The following is a 23267-nucleotide window of genomic DNA, read 5'->3' as shown; positions in this document are numbered from 1 at the left end:
TATATAACTTCTCTCATTACACTGCACACTGAAGAATGTGCATAACTTCAAGTCCACTTCTTCTCCAAAATCTTCTAATACTCTGATTATTCTCATCAATTTTATGCCACAATCTGGATCTGAACTGGTTATTCAATGCAATTACTCTAAAACTACCATTAATTAAGGCCAGGAACATGTGAATCCCTCATTCTTTGGAGATTTATGCCTGAAGGTGTAAAGGTATTTACCAACATTAAATAATGTATAAAATACATTTTAAATTGTAAATTGCTTACCAAATAAAATTACATGAGGCAAAAAAACCCCTTTATTATAATTTAGAATTTACAACATTTTTCCCCACAACCACTACCAGGACACACAACATTGCACAGAAATCTTAATATGTTTTAATCTCACTAAGATGGCAATAAGATAGCTTTCTAAAAAGGAGCAACTGTATCAGTATCGGTAGACAAGGGGACAGCTGGATGTCAGTTATCTGCAGCTATGTAAAGCCTACAGCATACTTCACTCTACACTGGAAGAGATGGATTCAGTGAATGGGCAGTTTGGTGGATATGGAACTGGCTGGACCATCACAGCTAGAGGGCAGTGACTAATGGCTCAGAGTCCCAACAGACATCAGTTTTGATATGTTCATCAATGACAGAGAATGGAACCGACTGCACCCTCCACAAATCTACACCTGACCCCAAGCTGAGTGGCACAGCTGACACACCTGAGGGATGGCATGCCATCCGGAGAGACCTGGACAAACTCTTGAGAGGGCCCATGGGAATCTGATGAGGTTTAACAAGACCGAGTGCAAGGTGCTGCACCTGGCTCAGAGCAGCCCTGGTACCAGCACAGGCTGGGGATGCACAGATCACAGCAGCCCTGCCCAGAAGGGCTTGGGGGTGCTGCTGGCTGAGAGGCTGGACATGCCCCAGCCATGGCACTCACAGCCCAGAGAGCCACACGTGTCCTGGGCTGCAGCCAGAGCAGGGTGGGCAGCAGGGCAGGGAGGGGATTCTGCCCCTCTGCCCTGCTGAGACCCCACTGCAGTGCTGCATCAGCTCTGGGGTCCCAGCACAGCAAGGACATGGACCTGCAGGAGGGAGTACAGAGGAGGCTACAGAGATGATCAGAGGGATAGAGCATCTCTCTGTTCAGGAAAGGCTCAGAAAATTGGAGTTGTTCAGCCTGGAGAAGAGGAGGCTCTGGGGGGACCTTAAAGCAATCTCTCAGTACCTATCACAGGGGCTACAAGAGCAGTGGTAGAGGGACTTTTTACCAGGGCATGCAGTGAGAGGACAAGGGTTGATGGCTTCAGACTGAAAGAGGGCAGGTTTAGATAAGATATTAGGAGGAAATTCTCTACCATGAGGATGGTGAGACACTGGAACAGGTTGCCCAGAGAAGATGTGGCTGTTCCATCCCTGGAAGTGTTCGGGGCCAGGCAGGATTGGGCATTGAGCAACCTGGTCTAGTGGAAGGTGTCCCTGCCCATGCAGGCAGGCTGGAATTAGTTTACCTTTAATGTCCCTTCCAATTCAAACTATTCTATGATACTGTAGTTTTCAGTTTAAGTTTAGCTACATTTTAATGACAAGCTGATTGCTATATTTTTTAAGGAATGCTGCCATCAAATTCCAAAGATATTAAGTACCAGGACTTTAGGTTGAATTCAATTTTTTAGGTATTTTGACTCTCATTTTCAGGGCGTGAAAAAACATACCCTTTGACCTGCCCTCATTTTATTTTCAGAGGTAAGTTTTTAACACTTTTTTTCCTCAAAATAAATTCCCACAGAATTTTGGGTACTTGTAGTCAAAGGGGTTTAATTTGACCTCACTACAAAGGGGTACATGTAAACTCAATGAAATATCTCTATTGCTCAGCAGGAAGAGCAGCTTTCAGTGTAGAATTGTATTACTCAGCTGGGAGTCAAGATTCCTTGAAGTTCACCAGATGGCAGACATGGTGTTCTCCTGTGTTGGGTGTTGGATGAAATGATAGAAGTATGCAAAATAGATCAGAGACAGCAAAACAGAGTTTCAGTGAAAGATGAAGGAAGGGAGGCCAATGGGATCAACGCACAAGCTAGTTCTTAACAAAAATGTACCCTCAGCTTCAATTCATCTTTTCCTTGTAAATCACCAAGCTATAGGAGGTTGCATGGCTGTTTTCCTGATCCAAATCTCTTGCACACAAATGTTATGCAAAGATGACTGGCATTTATAGGCTTTTTGTTTAACAGAACAAACTAATTCTTTTTGCTCTTCTGAATATCTACAATTAATTCTTCAATCATAGTTAAGCTTCAGCTGCCTTCAGTATTAGATCTATTTTATAATTTATCTCCTAATTAAGCATATGCCTATATCAAGGGATGCATATTAACATAATGCACCAGCTCTTTAACCCTGGAAAATTAAAGAGCCCATCGAAAAATGGGAAACAATCTTAGAAGCCTGCCAATTGTTTTGATGAATACTGACATTGAAAGGAAACTATAAAGGTTCTGACCATGTTAATGAAGTATCAAAGAAGAACTGAATCCAAGACGTAGATGTGTGGTTAATGAATATGCATTTGACCAGCACTGATGCACAGTTCACTCCCAGTACAGTGTATCACATAACTAGGACTTTCAACACACACAGGTTAGGATTTTTATATGTAAAAGGTAAGTGAGTACTATATGGCTGAAGTGAGTGTCAGTGAAAGCCAACTGTTCAGCCCTGGGATGCTGCTCTCCAGCACTGTCATTACAAAAATCTTCCACAGTGCCACCAAAGTATCCTCCATTTGTTTGATGAGGTGGCCTGCATGTTCCTGTTGATTACTCAGCAATGCTGCTCAAGACAAAGCAGAGCACTTTGCAGGGCAGAGTGTGGGTCTGGCATAGACAGTACAGATAGGTATGGAACAGTATAAATGAAGCTAACCTACACTTCTTTAATCACTTCTGATAAAATCGAGTAACAGTCTTTTCTTTCCATGCTTAAAGTAGAGCTTTACTGAATGACAACCTGTCTTCACTCTGTGGAAAAAGCATAGCTCCCTTTGTTAAACGAGTTGGATAAATCATGATTTTGCCAGATTACTGGGCTAATTAGGATTTTTTTCTGGCAAAGGCACTAGACTTCAGATGACTCTAGAATTAGACCACTGTTTTGACACTTGACAATGAACATTTATGAAGATTATTTCTGTAAGCTAATGGAAGTTATGCACTAAATATCTACAGGGTTAATTGTGTTATAGAACCAGTCACTGATGCACCACTGAAGTCCTTCAAAGCTGCTATACAATTACATCATCTGCATTTTTCTGTAGCAACATAATATATAGAGCTACTTAAATTTTAGATTTCCTAAAATACCCATGAGCATGCAACACATAATGTATAAAACATATGAAAATATTTGTAACTTCAGCCAATACATCTTCACATAAAAGTTTTCCTCTTCCATTATCCACAGAAGGACACGATACCCTCCCAGTCTGGAAGTTTCAGTCAATTCAGCTGAAATAATATTAATTTTAAGAATATGAGATAGGAAGATAGCTTCTTCTTTGCCTTCCTAGATGGTCAAACAATTAATATGGTTTTAAAATTATTATATCTATATTATATATTTTCATTATAATATGTAATTCTATATATAAAAAATAAGCCTTCTCTTTTTCACAGAATCATAGAATAAGCTGAGTTGGAAGGGATCCTCAAGGATCACTGAGTCCAACTGTTGGCCCTGCATAGCACCATCCCCTCCATATGAAGTTAAGAAAGGAAGAACATCTTAAAAGAAGAAAAATGAATCCTGTAAAAAAACCAAACCACCCTACCAGTTTCTTACTCTTCCCTCTCTCCTCTTTCCCTTGCAGCTTTCTCTTCTTTTTCTTTCATTATCAGAAGGTATTCAGTACTCATTAAAGACATTAATAGGAACTAAGACAAGAACTCCTCACTAATTACAAAGCAAAGTAATTCATTTTTCCAGAAATATACTGATGCTGAACAAAAAGAAAACAAACTAACAAGAATGCCATAGTAACACAGTCTGACTATTAAAAATGTCCGCTCAGGCGTGGTAAAAACATTAAGGCTCATATTCTGCTGTTCTTAATTGCCTTAGGCTGCAACACTATGGTGGTCAGACAAAGACTAACAAGAAGTAAGTGCCAAGTCCTCCTGGACCCAAGAAGCAATGTGATAAGTAAGGAAGTATAGTAAGTATCACTTTAGCAGGCAGAGTCATAACAGGCTTTTTCATAATCAATACAGAAATTCATTCATAGATATGTGATCAATCCTAAACTAAACTTAGGAGATAAACCTGCTTACTAACACTTGAATGAATAGTTTCCAACCACTCTTTCCATTTTGACATCTTAACACAGCCTTTACAAAAAAATGCAGACTGCTCAATATAGAAAGTATTACAATAATCAAAGATTGCATAAAAGAAGCATAAGTTAGTATAGAAGGTTAGAAAGTACTTTCCTTGCTAATTCACAATTAATACATGCTTCATTTTTAAAAAAAATATCTAATCTTTAATGTCTGGTACTTCTACAGCACTAGTGGCGAAGACCTGTTTTTTCTTATTTCTTCCCTCACGCTATTGCTTACCATGACTCCAAAATTACCTTGAATGCTATAAAACCTGTAATTTCTCAAGACTGGGATTCCATTGTCTTAGTTACTCTGAAAATAATAAGCCACTGAAAAGAAAGTATGAACCTCTACAACATTACTCGAGGTCCTACTTGCCTCCCCTTATGAAGAGTTAATGATGCTAAAAAAACATATTAAAAATTAGATACAACCCTCCCTTCCTCCACCGTACTGGGCTAAATTGACAGTGTTTTGGCAGAGAAGTTGCTGCACTATGTAGGAGGAGATAATCAACTTCCCTGTATGGACACAAGACTAGGCCAGGATTGCAGATGAAGACCAAAAAGACACGGGCATGATTCTTAAGCAAGAGCTGGAGCAAAGAGCTGCCCAGGCAGAAGCAAACAGCAGACGCCACAATAGGCTTACACTGAGTGACTGTGGCCCGTAAGGGAACTGAGTTTAAAAAAAAAAGGAACTACCACGGGCAATGCCTGCCACCTGGAAGTTTTAAATTTCTCAGCAGAAGTATTTTCCCCAAACAGTAAGATAAAAAGGGAATGAATAAACATGTGTGATGGGGTGTTCTTACTCAGCTCAGTTTTCATAGTGAAAATTCCATGAGATTCATGTCCACATCTATTTCTCCAACATGGATTTTACAAACTCCAGTGCATTATCCAGACTTCCTGGCTTTGATGCACATGGAGTCCATGTACAAGACTGCTTTCAAAACAAGCCAAACAAAATGTGCCTTGCAGATTTTTCTTGTTGCAAAGAGTGCAAGATTTCATCAATCAGGTTCATAAAAAGAGTTTCAGAGGAAGATAATGCCACATGCAGGCAAAAGCAGGACAATATCCCTGTGCTCAAAATGGGAGCGCAGCCACACTCCAAACTGGTTGGAGTGGTGGAGACAAAAAGTGCACTGTCCTCATGGTATTAGAGCTCTGGACACAGCAAACCCTGCCACATGACAGACAGCATGCTCAGCACACTGTCTCTGGCAGTCCTGAGGATTGCAAACCCCCACAATAGGCAGTAGGCATGTTTTGCAGGTGGTCATTTTGCATACACTGAATTCCAAGCCTATATAATAGCTGTCATCCAAGGAAACTTCTTCCCTGGTCAGACAACATGAACACTGCATATGGTATTTCAGGCATTTGCTGATTTAGGAGAGGACAAAGACCTTTTTGCTTTTTCCAAATTTCAGCATACTAATCCCTCAGCTTTTTCCCAGTGTCCTGCTAGCCTTAAAAATATTCTCCCCTAGCTTGTTTCTGAAGCTGTAGCAAGCTTTTGTAACTCTAAGCAGCTTGAGAAGAGATTCCTGAAAAGAAATTAGGAGAGTGATTAAAAGTGCAGCTCTAGTCAAAACCAATTAATAAACTAAAGCATCCAAACACAGTCAGTGTTGTTCAAGGAGTCTAAGTCAACAAGCTCCTTAGGAGTCTAAGTCAAAAGCAACAGGATGCCACAGAATTTTACATGTTCATAAAAATGCTCTGAGATCTGATAAAAATTGTATACATTTGGAGAAAAGTATTGAACAACACTGGCTTCCAATGTATGGAAACTGTTCGGAAATGTAATTTTTTTCTGGAAAAAAGAATAGGAAATAACTTACAATACCATCTTGAAATTAAAAAATTAAGTTGAACAAACAATGGACTTGTGTAATGACTATGACTTCAGATTTTGCTTTTTGTCTTACACACAACTTTCATGTACAATGTACATATACAACAACAACTTTCATATCTCAAAACAAGCTTTGAGATAGCAAAAAAGTGGAAGTTACAATCATGTAACCAAATCAAAATCTCTCCCGTCCCACCAATGGTTTATCTAGTTCTACACCTACATTCTTAGACCTGGTTTTGCTGCTATGTTTTGGCTTATTTCAAGTCAGAAAATGTTTAGAAATTTGCTACAAAAAAGCTTGTTTTCTCTATACAGTTAACAGCTAATATGTGTAACTGCCTATTTACCTATAAACTTCAAACGATAAGCTTTACAGACTTCTCTGTAGCCATGTAACACTGCACAGGCAGTGCCTTCAAGCACTTTCTAAGCTGTTTTGTTCCCATTTAAGAATCAGCTTTTAGTATTAGATTTTTAAGCACTTAGGAGTTAGCATAGCATCACAAGTAATAACTGCCATTTTTCAGGATTTGAGGGGAGAAAAATTATCTAGAGACTTTCACTAAACCTGTTGAGTAAAAAAATACATTTACCTTAGCCAGAAACATAATTATATACTGTCTATCACATTTGCAAGGACTTTGAAATGTTAGTGCCCCTATAAAGACTAGTGAAAAATCTGTGAGCTATTTGGACAACAGAGGGAAAAGTTGCACTCTATTTATTGCATGCCTTAACATCCTACATTTTTGAAAAGGAAAAAAAAACCTAATTAAAAACCCAAGTAGCAACCTTGAAACATTTTACTGTGGGCTAAGAAGTATATACAAAATATGTATATATACAGCTAAAAGCAAAGAATATAGTTTTATACAAACCACATTAAATTTGATGCCTATGAGCAGACAGAATTCTACTTAATCAGCAGTTAAGGACTTCCATTAGCAGAAAAACTGTCCACTTGTAATTATTGCATTAATTAATAGAAGTTTTATATTACACAACAGACAAATCAGGAAAGCACAAAACTTCAAATATTTCTGAAATCAATTCCTTTTGGCAACATTTTGGCACATCCACTAAGGTGGATGGCATCTTCAAAAGGACTGCAGCAAAAACTCGTATGAGGAGCAGCTGAGGCAGCTGGGGGGATATAGCCTGAAGAAAAAAAAGAGACTGAAGGGAGACCTTGTCACTGCCTACCACTATCTCAAAGGAGGTTGTAGCCAGGTGGGAGTCAATCTCTTCTCCTAGGTAAAAAGTGATGGGATGAGAGGAAATAGCCTCAATTTGCACCAGGGGAGGTTTAGAGAATGTATTAAGAAAAGAATTTTTATGGTAAGGGTTATCAAGCAGGGTACCCAGGGAACTGGTGGAGTCATCATTCCTAGAAGTGGATTGGCACTTGAGGACGTGTTTTAGTGGTGACCATAGTGCTGGTTCTAAGCTGACTGTTGGAGTTGGTGATCTTACAGGTCTTTTCCAACCTTAACAATTCTACAATTCACAGGTATGCAATCCTATAAAAGAGTCTGTTTGGGGAACAAATGGATGACCCTACATGTGCCAATCTCAACCAAATGCTCAGGAAGCCCACACACAGTACCTTCCAGAGAATGAAGGGAAAGAAAAGAGGTAGGGGAGTTTCATACAAACAGGCACTATAAGACAACCAGGGTCAGCATTTAAAATGTATTGCCAACACATGAAATCCCAAGAGTTAGGATTACCATATCCTGGGAAATATAGCTCTTCCCACTGAACAAACAAGACAAATGAGAAAGTTTACCTAACCTCATTCCTCTTTGGTCTGAGCTTACCATTCATAAGGGACTCATGAAGCATCTTAGTAAACGTAGAAGAGTAAAGAGTTTTTTCCACAGCACAGATTTACACTGAGCTGTAGGACACCACAAGCATTACAGTCTCACAAATTTAGTAACATCAACAGCATGGAATGTGGCAGACTTGCAAAGCTGAGGACAAATCAGTGCCCACTACTTAAAATTAAGGCTTATACAGTACAACAAAGAAAAATTCCAACAAACCTCTTAAATTTTTGGTATAATGACAGTGAACATGGAGCTGTTTACACTAAAGATTAATAAAGCTACCTGTAGGTTATGTATAGGGCAGTGTTAAACTGATTTTTTTTTTAAAGAAGGAAAATAAACACTGTATTTGCTTTCACTTCTGCAATTCTCTGGATTTGTTTTAAATGCCTGCTCTCCAATGCCCCCATATGCTGTTATTGTATGCTGCTCAAGTTTAGCAAGTAGGCAACCAGCTGAAGTGTTGCAGGAAACATTCACAGCAATAATTTATCACTGACTCTGAAAGTTACTCCCACAGCTGAATGATAGTCCATCTCCCTAAGGTTTTCCTTTTTTTGTCCTTCTACACAACCTTGAAATGCTCATTTTCATAGCGGGAATCAAGGGAGAGTTCTGGTAACAAGGTAACAAGAAGTGTATTATCAAGTACTCAGCTTTATCTTCCTAAAGCTTTCACTTCAGTTTAGTAACTTATTCTAAGAATATAGGTATAGGTATCTTCAGAATTTTTCTAGGTATCTAAGTGATTATTCCTGTAAATTTTGCAAGTAAGTGGACTAAGGTATTTCTGAATAAATGTTTACCTTAAGTTTGTTTTAATTACAAAATTGAATAGAACTAACCATCAGCTTTTAATGGCTTAAGAGCAGCTAAACTATGTTAGATTGAATTTTACAATAGATATTTATCTGTAGTGAAAATACTAAGAAATTATGACACTAAAAAATTATAATTTCTTCTTGAATTTTACTCTGTGTGAAAATTCCTGTCAGGAAGCCAAGAGAGGAGTTCTCTCTCTAGAACTAGACAATTAATTTTAAGATGTACAGCTATTCTCCGCATCTAGTCTCTAAAAGTATTTATCAGAAGTAAACAAAAAACCCCCAACTTAATGTCAGGTTCTAGTCTATGAACAAAGAATCCTGAAATAACAGTGTAATGAGCTATTTCTGAAAGAAGTCTAGATATTAACATTCCTACAACAGCCCCTACATGCAGTAAGCTAAGCTATGCTGCATCTGCAATAACCAGGCAATGAATGGGCTAAAAGCATTCGTTTCTCTCCATTCTACAGCAAGGAAATCCAACTTAGCCACACTTGCAAAAAAAGCAGAAAAGAGAAGAAAGCAGAAAGGAAGAAATACTGTTATTCACGCTTGTTAGTAAAATATGTTTAGAAAGGCCTGAAAGCAATCCACAACCAGGCTTTCTAGTTAGTTCCCCTAGTTCTTTGATACTCTCTGTACAGAGACAAGTTTTCCTTTGCAATCTTTAGCTAAAATCTCCCTGCAATGGAGTTCTGACAGTCAAACTACTCTTAGAGAACCCATGTAAATATTTTAAGGGAGAATATTAAGTAGTTTAACTGCTTAGCTTGAATTTCTACTGTTATTTCACACAGTACTTTATTACAAAGTCATGCAACAATTAAGTTATAGTTTCCTGTCTTCCTGCACCACCAGTTTTCTTGAGTTTAAATGAATAGATATTTTCTATATGTGGTCCTCAGGAATAATATTTATAGTCTTCAGAACCACTAGAAGAGCTACAATTCAAAGTGGGGGGGAGAACAGAAGAGAAAAAAAATAATGAAACCGCTTAGACCAGCAGCAAAAGCACAGCTCTCCAAATAATAGAAGCAGAGGGAGCCAGAGCACAAAGTTGCTTTGGGATCCAGAGACACTGCTAGTAAGGCAGGAGTTCGTGTACTGTTTTACAAGCAGGCGCAGCAGCCTCCTCCTTTCCAGGGGCATGGAGAAGGATGAGGAAAATGAGGAGGAAGGCTCCAGATGGGACATAATTTTCAACCTCTGCAATCTCCAGAATGCAAGCCTGTTTATGACCTGCATGTTTTCCTTTTCACATTTCACAAACACTCTCAAATTAATTTATGGATTCTTAAAGATCGGAAGTTCAGGAGTTTCCGCTGCAAAAATTTTCAGATTGTGATAAGGGCTGTTCATGCCACTCACAAATAACTAATTAGACAACTGATGCTGACTAAACAAGGTAAGAATTAAGCCAAATTGCATGGGGCCACTTAGGTGCTCTTTCTGAGGCAGAGATAGGTAGAAACCTTGCACCTTGCAAGGTCTTTGATGTTAATCACAGTGGTCAGTGGGATTTAAGGGTCATACAACAACACTGGTAGAAATGCCACTCAGAGCAGCAGATTCAGAAAACTGACAGACTGAAACTCCTCACTTTGTCCTGACATGAAAGCGTAAGACTGTCTGTAAATCAACACCCTCTGTTCTAAAGTTTGGTTAGATCAATTTAGTGGCTGTAATAAAATCCTTTAGCAGCACTGACAAGTGTCATCATGCACAGGTAGTGCACCATGAAGGAAGTGAGAATAGAGGGATGGCACTAGGACATGAAGCTATGTAAATCATTGAAATAATAAGAGTGGCAATCCCACATCATCTTAGATTCCATAAAATAGAGCAGAGTTCAATAAACAATAAACAGAGTTCAGTAAACAGTATTTTCTGATTTGACATTCAGTGTGATTTTGCATGCTCCATCAAGTCTCATCATTGCTTAGACAAGAATTTCTGTTCTGATGGCTGTATTTCACAGCTATGGAGCAAAGTGGCAAAGCTGGGGCTTTTGACAATAGACTGATGAGAATTCTGGAACCTAGAAAATAATAGAAGAAATACAAAATCATAGAATCAAGTCATCATGTGTTTCCATTGAGATAAATGGCAATTATATGGTAAACAGAGATACTATTTAAAAATTAGTCTAACTGCTGTTTTTCTAATCATCTTTGACTTTGAGAGACAATGCTAAAATAATACTAGTCATAATTTTGTTATTATTAAGACTAGATGTCTTGGCAATTTGCTAACAGCAGAAAACCCAAGGAATACATATCCTCCTTGTTTATTACTCCACATTTGGAATTTGTCTCAAAGATATGTCTGTACTAAATGAGGTTTCCTCATTTGGCACCACAGTGTTTACCAATTTCTCTTGGCTTTTTAAGAGCTTTAATTAATCTCCTTATTGGCTCTAAACTTCCATTTTGCTTCCCTGTAGACCTTCATACAGAAGCAATCACACCTCCTCACCACTTCTCACCCAATCAACCACATCCACTCCATCTTTTTCCACATCTCCAGGTTATTAATTTTGACATGCTTTCTCCACGTGAAAAAGCTTTTTCTTTAAGTGGGCCTGGCACTTATCATGCCTTTCATTTCCAGCTTAAAACTCACCAACAACATATTTGACATTGAGAATTCATCAGTTAACAGTCAGTATGAAGAGCTTTTGCACTTAACCCTCAAAAATAAACACCCTTAAACAAACCAGTAGCACTACCACATGTTGACTGCAGACACCTCAAAGCTGAACTCATGCTTCCACCAGCACCAGTGGAAGTATCAGAATTGACATAAGAAGGGACTGAATAGACATGCATTTCATCACCAGCATTTGATCTTCAAATAATTTGCAATCCCAACTGGAGTGCTACAGCTGCATGTTAAGTTTCAAAGGAAAACAAAAAATTACTGTTCCACATCAAAAGATGAGAACTAGATTATTTTATTTGTATCAAGGAACTGAATGAGACTCCTAGAAAGGTAAACAAATTAATTTTATATTCATAAATAACAAATCAATTTCAATCACCCATTGAGCACTACAGGAACTATAAAGACTCTTTAATTAACTTTCAGCATATTATTACCATGCCAGCAAGTTTCTCCCTTCTGACAACGCTATTGAATTTTGGATGCAGTGGTTGAACCTGTAACTGGGAATCTCAGGTCTGTTTCCCTGATTGCTCACAACACACTTAAGCCAAATATTCTGAGACACCCAAATATCATTCCTGACAGGTAATGCAGTTTGCTCATTGGATCCCTGAAGGAATTCCTAAGATGGCTCCAAATCGTGTCTCTCCCAGTGACATGCTTTGCCCTGTCAGGCAACCTACCACTGTAGTGAGATGCAAAATAATGATAAAGGGCAAAATTCATTTTTAAATATACTAGTATGAGCACACCCCGAGCATGGAGCAAAGAGTGCTCTCACAGCCCACTACAGTGGCTGACAAGGGAAAAGTTAGAAAGATTTGCATAGTAAGCATCAGTCAAGGGAGCACTTATGTGAAGTGCTGTGCCATGGGGATGAACCTCCACAGGCAGAGAAGGACAGTCACACCTGGACTAGGCTGTTCATTCCACTGATAAGCAGCTCATGAGAAGACAGCAGTCAATACTGTCTACTTGACTTGAGCAAGGCTTTTGACACCATTGCTCACATCCTCACTCACAAATTCAGAAAGCGTGGACTGAATGAGTGGACAGTGAGGTTGACTGAGAACTGGCTGAACAGCAGATCTCAAGAGGGTCAAAATCAGTGGAAAAGGAGGCCTGTGCCTAGTGGTGTCCCCCAAGGTTCAACACTGGGCTCTAAATATTTAACTTGTTCATCCTTGATCTGTAAAAAAGGGTAGATCTCTCCTCAGCAAATTCAGTTATGATACTATGCTGGGAGGAATGACTGACACCTCAAAGTTCTGTGCAACCCTTCAGAAGGACCTTGACAGGATGGAAAGACAGGTAAAGAAGAACCATCTGAAATTCAGCAAGGGCAAGTGTAGGGTCCTGCACTTGGGGAGGAACAACCCCAGGCACCAGCACGGGCTGGGTCTGACCCACTGGGGAGCAGCTCTGGGGTCCCGGTGGACAAGAAGCTGTCCAGCCAGCAGCGTGTCCTGGTGGCCAAAAAGGGGGGGCATTAGGAAGAGCATTGCCATGCAATAGAAGAGCAGGTTATGGAAGCTGATCCTGCCCTTCTACTCAGCCCTGCCGAGGCCTCACCTGGAGTGCTGTGTCCAGTTCTGGGCTCCTCATGGCAACAGAAACATGGAGCTCCAGGAATGGGTTCAGCAGAGGCCACTGAGATGATGAAGGGTCTGGAGCATCTCCCTTATGATGAAAGGCTGAGAGAGCTGGGGCTGTTCAACATCAAGAAGAAACAACTGAGAGGGCATCTCATCAGTGTATACAAGTATTGGAAGGCAGGGTATAAAGACAATGGATCAGTGGTGGACCATCTTCTCAGAGGTGCTAAGCAATTTGACAAGAGGCAATGGGCAGACAGTGATGCACAGGAAATTCCACCTGGACACGAGGAAGAAAACTTCTTTACTGTGCAGTGACAGAGCACTCGAATAAATTACCCAGAAAGGGTGTGAAGACTCCCTCACTGGGGATACTCAAGAATGGTCCAGACACAAACCTGTGAAATGTGCTCTGGGATGACACTGTTTGAACAGGGAGGTTGGACAACATGACCCACTGTGGTCCTTCCCTATTTTACCCATTCTGTGAAGATGACGGCTCTGGAAACACAAAACAGCATCAGTACTAGCCACAGGTATTGCTATTGAAATAATGTAAAGAAACTTTTTCTCATGCACTCATGGACTTCCTTTGACTGTGCTGGTGGAGGCTGGTAAAGACAAAGTGTTATGTGTTGTACTGGAATTAGATTAGCAACCACTTTGGAAATAGCACTTCAAAATTTAACTTATACTTCTGAAAGGCACTTATGATGACCTTAGTTCTAACCCCAAGATAGCAGGTGAGCATCAGGGCTTCACTCAGATGAAAATAATTTTTAAAAATCAGGTCTCAGAACACTACTTAGCATTTTGACAAACTGAGAAAAAAAAAAAAGATACTATACAGTTAGTGCAAAAGTTTTGTCTCCAATTGCCTACTTCAGAGGTCTATATTTACCAGCTCAGTAAAAATGTTCAGCAATAAATGCATGCTACTACAGTTAAGAAGCATCTAATCAAAGAGCAAAACCAGTGTTTGTTAAGAGCTAGTTATCTTAGCACTAATTTTTTTTTTTTTTTTTTAATTAACAATTTTCCTTACATGGTACCTGAATGAACTGGTAGGGTTCCATGCCTTCAAAACCTATGTGTGAAACAAGAACTAGAAGAGCCTCCCTCACCCCCGCCTGTGCATAAATATCAGAATAGATATTGAATGTTACAAACCAAGCTGCAGTGTTTCTGTACCCGTGAAATAAACAGTGGCCAAAACCGAGCAGGTTTGTTAGCTACTTACAGAATGCTTGCATTGCAAAGTCAGTTTTAAAGAAAGCTGCATTTAAAAACATTTTATAGTGTATGTCAAACATTGTATAGTCTTCCCAAACTGGAGCACTTAGGTGGTCCCATGGTTATGTCCAAAAGAGGCTTAACTGAAGCATCAAATACCAGTCCATGTAGTAGAAACTGCTATTTCCCACTCACTAACAGGTTTTGTGTTTACAATCAGACTGGTTAATATAGTAAATAGAATGCCATGAGCAGGAAGTACTCATACCATAGTTAATTGCAAAATTTTTCCAGTGTTACAAGCAAATGAAAAGTAACAGTTCTTCAGGAAGACAAACAGTATAGATAAAAGAAAAAATAATCTAGGGTTTTCCGAATAAGCAAATTCTTGGGTTTTACAAAAAAAACCATTAGCCAGTGGCAGAAGTACAAAGACAAGAAGACAAAAATGATGGTGATGCGCAAGGTAACCTTTGCAAGATTTAGATGCGCATATTATCTGTAAGGGCTGACTTAGTGCAAGTGATTTGAGGAGTACCATGTCCATCTCTGAGCACTCAAGACCAGCAGTATTCTTTGAATGTGGGATTTGCCATTGTTACTAAGGAGAAGTAAAGGACTCTTTAAATATATTTTAATGCCAAGTAAAATTGTTCTTTGTAACAATTAGAGAAGAAGCAGATTGTCTTTCTTTGCCTAAGAACTTCACCCCAGAATAATATTAATTCTCCAGTTCTGCTAACAATAAAAGTGGCATATTGAAAAGGACCCTATAATACTCATCATCATTTCATCCCAGTCATAGAACTACTCTAGCTTTTTTTGCAGTCTGATTTTAAAAACTGCAATTAATGTGGACAAAAGACGAAGTTTTGTTTTTTGTTTTTGTTTTTTTTTTAATTTCTATGTCACATTTTACCTCACCAAATACATAAGTCTCAGTAAAAACTACTTGAGATCTCGAGTGGCCTATTAAGATCCATTGTAAGAGACATGGGCAGCATTTACTTTCAGATATGAGGTAATCTTAGGGAATCTAGTGTTCAGTGCTCGTTTCACAAAATTCAGCCAAAATGGACCATTCTTTAATCATGTACTTCAGCACCGGTGCCTTTTTTATGAAAATTTCTCAAAGATCCTTTGAGTTTTACTATCATATGTAGCCAGACATATTATGTGAGCTCTGCAGTACTTCTAAGAGCCATGAGTACCTAGGACTCCAATCGGCAGGACACCATCTATTCCCAAGTACTGTTAATTGTTTCCTAATAAAAATTAGTTCCTCCACATGTCTAGATGTAGAAAAGGGACTTACACTCAAACATAGAAAAAAGCACTTGGAAATCAGTATCCAGAAGCTGAAATTAAGTTAAATCCAACAGAAGTGTTCCTGTCTAATTGCAGGTCAACTCTTTTGGTCACACACAGTCAGTGAAAAACCCAAGCAGTGCACAAGCAAGGGTTAAAGCAAATCATCTGTATATGTGCTTAGGACCCCAGTTTACTGCATACAGCCATTTGACAACAGGTATACACAGCACATATTATTGCATATGCTTATTTTTGTTAGCATGAGAAGTACCTTAAGATACCTGCCATGGCTGTGTACTCCATAGTAAGTCACAGTGGGGAAAACAGAGTTTTTTCCAATATCACACAATACATTCTTTCAGAATTTTGTACAGACAGCCAGGGCTAGCAGTCTGTTGGAAATGAACAGGCCTAAGAAGCAGACCTAAAAATTGTGAGAATGTCTAAGAATATTTATTTCATCAACACTTCACTGTAAAGTGTTGACCATTTAAAGCTTATTCTTCAGTTTTCAAAACTCAGGGAAGATCTCATCATATGTCCTATTACAAGAAGAGATTCAAGATTAACCATGGATCCATACAGCATACTACTTACACAATAAGTAATTTAAAAGCACTGTAAAAACCCAAATTCTATATCCAGCAATATAACCTATTACCGTTTGGACTTAGTGAGTTGGTTTGGGTTTGGCTGTGGTGTTGCTTTGTTTTGCTACAAAATATACTGTTCAAAGGGGAAAAAATACCATTTCTCAATAAGCTGAGTTTCAACCAAGTGGACAGTCACAAAAAAACCTTTTCAGACCTGAGCTTCAAAACTGAGGAGCAAAGTTCAACCAGAGCAGGTCTGAGTTCAGACCTTTTTAAACATTTCCCACCAGAGTAAACAGACATTGCTGTACTAAAAAGTAGGCCTATCTCACCTATAATCGCCCTTCCCTTGCGCACACCCCTCTATTTGCAGTCAGCTAGGTTACAGTACTGACATAGCTCACTGCACAAACATTGGTGCTTGCAGTAGACAAGTGGCAGAAGCAGTGCTTGCCTTCTGTGGTTCCCACCATTTGGTGGCAAGATCTGTGAAAATTTAATAATCAAGATGTTTGCAAAGAGCACAACCACAAACATCAACAAAACAGTGCCTGTGAATCATCGGCATGTATGTGGAGGAAGAAGAAAAATGTGAGAGGAGCTATGTATTTTAAGTCCTCCCTTCCCATTGCAGAAAACGAGTGATGTAGTCTGCTTAAGTTACCTAACTTGATAATCATAACTAAAAAAACAGAAATCATGACAAGTTATTGGAAATGTCAATACATGCTTGTATCTGGCAATCCAACATCATCTATTGCATGTTTAAACAGTATTTTCCTAGACTAATTTTTTAAAGATGACCAGCATTCATCACTACTTGCCACCAAAGAAGCGTATCAGAGTGCAGTCTGTTGCCGGAAGCATGACTGTGATGCAGTTCCAGAAAATCAATATAGTATTGAAACACAGTTCCATTACTTCACCAAATGGAGTAATGCCACTACCAGGACTCTGTGTAGATCAAACGGAGCTCAGCATTGCTTAGTGCAAAACCAGGTAGAATAAACCTACAGCTCCCTCTAGCCTCTTCTCCCCTCTAGTATTTCTGTCCTGAATGCAATACTAATTTTGGTGGATCTCACATGGCTGAGCCTTGGGAAATATTAAAACTTGAAACAGAATGGGTAAAAGAAGTCTACTATCAAAACTGGATATAAAAGCAGATTTTTCATAATGCCATGCTTTCAACATCCATTACACCTTACCTTTAAGACTGAATATATCTGAAAAAGCCTTGCAGGAAGAACAGCACAAAACCCTGAACTAGAAAGCATGCTCTTTGAAATTTTTTTTTACAGAAAGCTTTTACCTTATAAGTAGGGCTTTTAAATAGCGCATTTAAATACAGGTTTCATGGGATCTTTAAAATAGAAGGGAAAAAAAAGAGAAGAGGGGGACTCTCAGGTTTTTTCATTTTAAATAATACAGAATACTTAAGTTTCTTTGTTCACTGTCACAGTTAACTGTTATTAACACTATAACCACACACATGGGGAAGCCTGAGAGTCTTCTCCAGTGCAAGACTGTCTCAGATAGGAGGTGCACATTGCTAAAACCAAGGCACATATACGTATACTCATGCAAGGTCCATTCCATACCTAGTCGCAGACTGCCTGGGTACGAACACACCACACTGGTTTCCCTGCTAAGCACCTCTTAACTTTTAATCTCTGGACTAGCAGAGACCTTGGTCCTTGGTAATTATTTTAGGCCTCAACAGCTTCCAAATTACAGACATCTTAAGGAAACGAAGAACTAAGTTCTAGTATGTTTGAAGTATCTGCATTGTTTATATTGTTTGGAATACCTTAGAAAACCATAGCTTCAACTAAAATAATGTCCAAAGCACCTATACTAATAAGAAGCTACCAGTAAATTAGTGTTATATAATATGATAATGCTTTTCTCTGAAGTACACTAGTGCACAGACACAAATTTGAAAGGCAATGATTCAAAGAGTGATTAGCTAAGAGCATGATACAATCATAAGGAATAAATGTTTTGCAACAAAAATTCCATAAAAGTGGTATCTAAATTCACTTAGTAAAGCTCAAAACTTTTACTAACTAGCAGGCAGAAATACTCTGCTCAGCTCTAGTTAAATGTCATTGCCCTCCCTGATTAGAAGCGCTGACCTGTTACAGAATTATAAACCATTGCAATCTCTGTGCCTCCAAGATTGTGTAATTCCTTAGATACTGCCTCAACATCTAGTCCTGCAAAGATAATGGTAACTGTGGTATAGCAAACACTGTTTTGGAAAAAGAAATCACAAGAACACACACAACTCACATACATTTGATGCTGGCCTTGAGAGTAAAAACAATGAGAATAAATAGTGAGAATAAACAGGAGAATAATACTGAGAATAAAAATAATCCCAACATAATAAATCAGAAGGACTTAAGGGTTTATTTTCAGCAGAAGTAGGATTTTTCCAAAAGGGTTGGCCTATAAAATCTTGATAATGCATGGAAGTACCAAAACAGATCAATTGCAACCTTAATTCATTAAAAATACCTTCAACAGATCAGCAATCATCCCCTCATGATGCTCAGGACACTCATTTACATTTTATCAGGCCAGAAGATCTGGTTCAGATTTCTTATGCTTGTTTTTGAAGTCATAAAGTGACTGTGATAGAATATAATTTAAGCATGGTAGAAGCCTACACATATTGTTCTCTGAAAAGTAGTTTATGAACCATTTCACACTGAGTTACATGCTGTCTGTTTTATACATTACTAATTCTTTACAGATAAAAAAGTTTTGTCACCTGTAGAACTTGTTATACTCTCCATTCTGCTACAGAAGACAGCATAAACTACTTTGCTGCCGTTGCTTTCACACAATAAGCACCTCATTTTACCCCTGAGACAGCAAGATGGCCAGGAACTACCGTAACACTGAACTACTGCCAAGAAGCTACACCTTCCCCTCTACTATCTCAAGCATTTCTGTGCAGCACAGCCAATAGAAGTGCTGCTAAAACAAAGTCTGGGAAAAGCTACCATGAAATCTTGTGGGAGGAAAACAGGTTAAAGAATTTAAGTCTGGACAAATTCAATGATCAGAAATACTTCTGTGTCCCAACAGCTTTACAGTGTTCATGTCTTGTTACCCAGATACAGAAAGCAAACTGAAACATTTCAGTACAAGACTGTAGTTTGTCCTGTTTAAAGAAATGTGCTTGACTAACTGCACATACTTCAAATAAAGTAAGATCTAGCAGAGGATCAGCCAGTTGCAGACTACCAAAAATTAAAGTACTTATTTCTAGGCAAGGGCAGCACTAACAAGTATACCCTAAAGCACTAATCTTTCCCAATATTCTCCAGCCAACTTAAGAACCTTAGTATTCTAATTCTGCCATCTCAAACTGACACATAACTACCTTTCTGAGGATAACATACTAAATATAGTCCAATAAAACTTAATATGAAGCCTTCATCAAGACACCTTGACTAACATGATATGACAGAGATGAGCACATCTTCCAGAAGCTTTTACCTTCTAATTCCTTATAATTCAGCACGAACGATGGGAAAAGCAAGTAGCAAATTTAGATATTTGTCTACAGCTGTCATGTAAAGGCCATAATATGAAGTAGTTATGGAGAGACTACACATCAATAAATCAGGAATTAATATTAGATATTATGTTTAATAGGACATATATTTCTGCATCTCTCCAGAATTCACAGCTGTGCAGCTTCCCCATTGTGTCTGTAAAGAAGTGTATTCATTCCAGCCTAAACAACAACTGCATCCCTGTATCTACTTCCCCTGTTCACAGACTGAAGTACAAGCTGTACCAATAACAAGAAAAATATAGCAACGGTTCCAACTTGAAACACAATACTTACCTGGTCAATGCATACAACACCCTAAGCTGCCAATAGAAATACTGAGTATGCTTTAGAGCTGTTATTTGAGGATTTTTAATGCAGTCAGACTTCTGCTCAAAGAAGACTGATTGTGCAATACTGGCGATGAACACATGTTATCAGCTGGGACAGATCACAAAATCCATGTTTTTCTATTAAAGAATACTATATTGTATGTGGTCAATCCAACAAAAGGTTGTCCACAATGGTTATATCACTCAACAGTAACTGTTGATAAGAGCTTGTTTTTATGCAACACGAATGAGTAACTGGGAGAAGTGAGACAGACTGGCAGATAGAGAAACAAGAAAGGCCATCCCGTGTGTCTGGCCTATATAATCCACGGGGTTTGATACACTTACCTTCTGTGAGATGAAAGACACAAACAGGATACAGCAATAAGAAAGTGTCCTGAACTACTCTACATTTCTCTAGTTTCAAGTTTCCCCAAAAAATGTTCAATAGCAGCACTGGCCCAAAGCCCAGTTACTTACCAGTTGGTTTCCACCACACACCCAATGCATAATTACCTGGCTTGCCTGATGGTACTGCACGTGCCAAACATTGCACAGCAGAACAATGAATTCTTCATTATATGTAATCAGACTAAGAAAGCCCCTGCTGGTTTGGCAAGCCAACTTCCCTCCCCCAAGTTTTCCGTGTTCTAACCACTGAAGCAGGTGAGCTCTCCACCAGCTAGGTGGAGACAAGATCAGTCTACAAGCTCACACAGCATACCAGTACCCATTAAATACTGAATATAATATACAGACCATCATGTGACCCAGGTGCATTGAATTACCAATGATTTTGCAGCTTGCTTCTAGAATGCTCAATTTTCAGACCTTAGTAGAGTATAGAGTATCAACTGTTGAATTGAAAGCCCAGTGCATCTTGGTGTAGAAATACTCTGAAATCCATGGATATTTCCATTTAGAAATTAATTCAAAACAGCTACCAAATCAAGACCTCTGCTCTGAACAGTAACAGATGCCTAATGCTTAACCATAGTTGCACTAACTAGGTGCTGGTCCTGGCCTGGGTGTGCTCACTCAGATTTAGAGAGATGTGGGCTTATCAGTAACACATTCCTACATTTCAGGGTTTGTCCTCCTTGTTAGAAGATGGTCTGCAAAGGAATTCTATATTGCAATACCCCAAAGGATATTGTCTAAAATGTGCTTAAAATATTTGCTAGCAAATTTAGTGTTCTTGACCTTAATGTGCCAAGATACCACTCAAGTCATTGCAGCAACATTGTGTTTTTTAAGATTATTTCAGCTCTCTACAGATAGGGATTTGGAGTGTTTATTAAGAAGCCATACACTAAAACACTAGGAGAGCTGATGTTCTGGAGACAAAATGTTTGCTCCTCTTCAACAGTTCAGTGGATTTGCAATATGCTATGCTTAACCCAAATATCTACAAACATAGTATTGATTTTAAATAAATGAGAAGGTTTACATTATTTTAATTTTACATAATCCTGTGTGTGATTAGCAATTTTAAGTATATATCTCAAAAAAATTATCGTATCACTTAGACCATCACCTTCTTGGATGTGTAGACAGCTGTAAGTTTGAGTTTATTCTGTTCAAATTTTTTTATTGGAAGGGAAGACAACAGAAAAATAAAAACAAGCCTAAGGAGCAAGGAGTCATTCCTTCCTACATCTTGACCTGTGACCCCCAGTGACAGCACAGAGACAAGGATGCAGCTGTTATCACCACACATGCAAGGAAGGTAATAAATTGAAGAATTCAAATGTCCTAAACAGCTTGAGGAGACATCTGTAACTCCCACAGTAATATGCCAATTTCACATCCGAACTCCTAAGTGATCAAAATACAAAGGACACGATTTGTAACTTTTGTAGACTGCCTCCACCTTGCAGTTTGCCAGATCATACCAGGTTTCTGTTGCTTTGGAACATGGAGGAGTTTCCATTCCACTATCAGACAACCCCGGTAGCATGGATTATTTTTTCAAATCAGTATACAATTTCCTAAGGATATGACTGTGGAAAGTTTTTAGAGGTATCTATGTCACATTTTTATCTACCAATTTGTATGAGATCTGACTAATCATAGAGATTTTAGTCCTTCTAATTTCCTTAAGCTCTCAAGTGGATTCCCCAGTTTACTAGGGAACCCGCTCTGAAGCCTCAATTTATTGAGAAATTCCCATGTAGTTCGATATTCTCTGAAGACTCCACAAGAGTGAAAGCGAGCCTTCCCTGTTCAGGAATTTCACCCTAGCGCACTGAGTTTAAAGCACTCCTTTTCAGGACTAAACATCGCCTAACAACCCGGGAAGGGTCCTCATTGAGAGAAACTGGGAGCCGAGACGTCTCCTTCAGAATTCCGATGTGGCTACGGCGGAGACAAACCTCTGCAGATCGCGGTGCGCCCCTCACGGATCGCACGGCTCTCCCCTCACCGGGCTGATGCACGGCACCGACTGCAGCAGGATTCCTGCTGCTGGCGCACCCCGTCAGTGAGACCCCTCGACTCCGTGCGCATCCAGCAGCGCCCACAGCTCCGCGGGCGGCCGCTCCCACCCCCAGCCCCGGCACCAGCCCGGCGGCCCCCGCGACATCCTTACCCCATGGCGGCCGGCAGCGCCTGGCACCGGTGGTGCCGCGTCCCCGGGGCGCTCCTCGCCGCGCCGGCAGCTCCGCAGCCCCGTGGCGGCGGGGCCGCTGCTCTAGAGTCGCCGCAGCTGCCGGGGGCCGAGCGGGGCCGCCCGCGCCCTAGGGAGCGCCCCCCGCGGGCCGGGCTCCCATGGCCACCGGCCCCGCCGGGCGCCCGCAGGCAGCGGTTCCGGCCCCCGGGCGGGCGGCAGCGGTGGCTTCGGGGGCGGACGAGTCCCCTCCTGCAAGCGAACGGGGAGGTGCTCGCCTTCTTCGCGAGGGACTGACGGCGGCTGCGGCGCTTCTCGCCGGGACGTGAGCGGCCGCGGAGGGCTCCGTGTGCCTCAGAGGCGGAGCGGGATGGGGCAGGCGGTGCGCAAAGAGCTCCACGCCGACGCTCCCCCTAGCACCGCCGCCAGCAGCGTGGCGGGC

At 39.9% G+C, this 23267-nt stretch overlaps 1 protein-coding gene across 1 annotated transcript in view; it reads right to left on the bottom strand.

Annotated features, from left to right (window-relative positions):
- The window catches only part of HOMER1 (homer scaffold protein 1), a gene marked incomplete at its 3' end in the record, with an annotated part of 84522 nt that extends 61255 nt beyond the window's left edge, over positions 1-23267 (bottom strand). Inside the window, exon 1 of the mRNA XM_084224593.1 lies at positions 22808-23267. Coding sequence (XP_084080719.1) covers positions 22808-22812 — 5 coding nt within the window. The 5' untranslated portion in view covers positions 22813-23267. The remainder of the gene's footprint in view (positions 1-22807) is intronic.

The sequence above is a fragment of the Fringilla coelebs genome, assembly GCF_963513975.1.
Source record: "Fringilla coelebs genome assembly, chromosome: Z".
Lineage (NCBI taxonomy): Eukaryota > Metazoa > Chordata > Aves > Passeriformes > Fringillidae > Fringilla > Fringilla coelebs.
The sequence above is the reverse complement of the archived record's forward strand: the minus strand, read 5'-3'. Positions and strand labels throughout refer to the sequence as shown.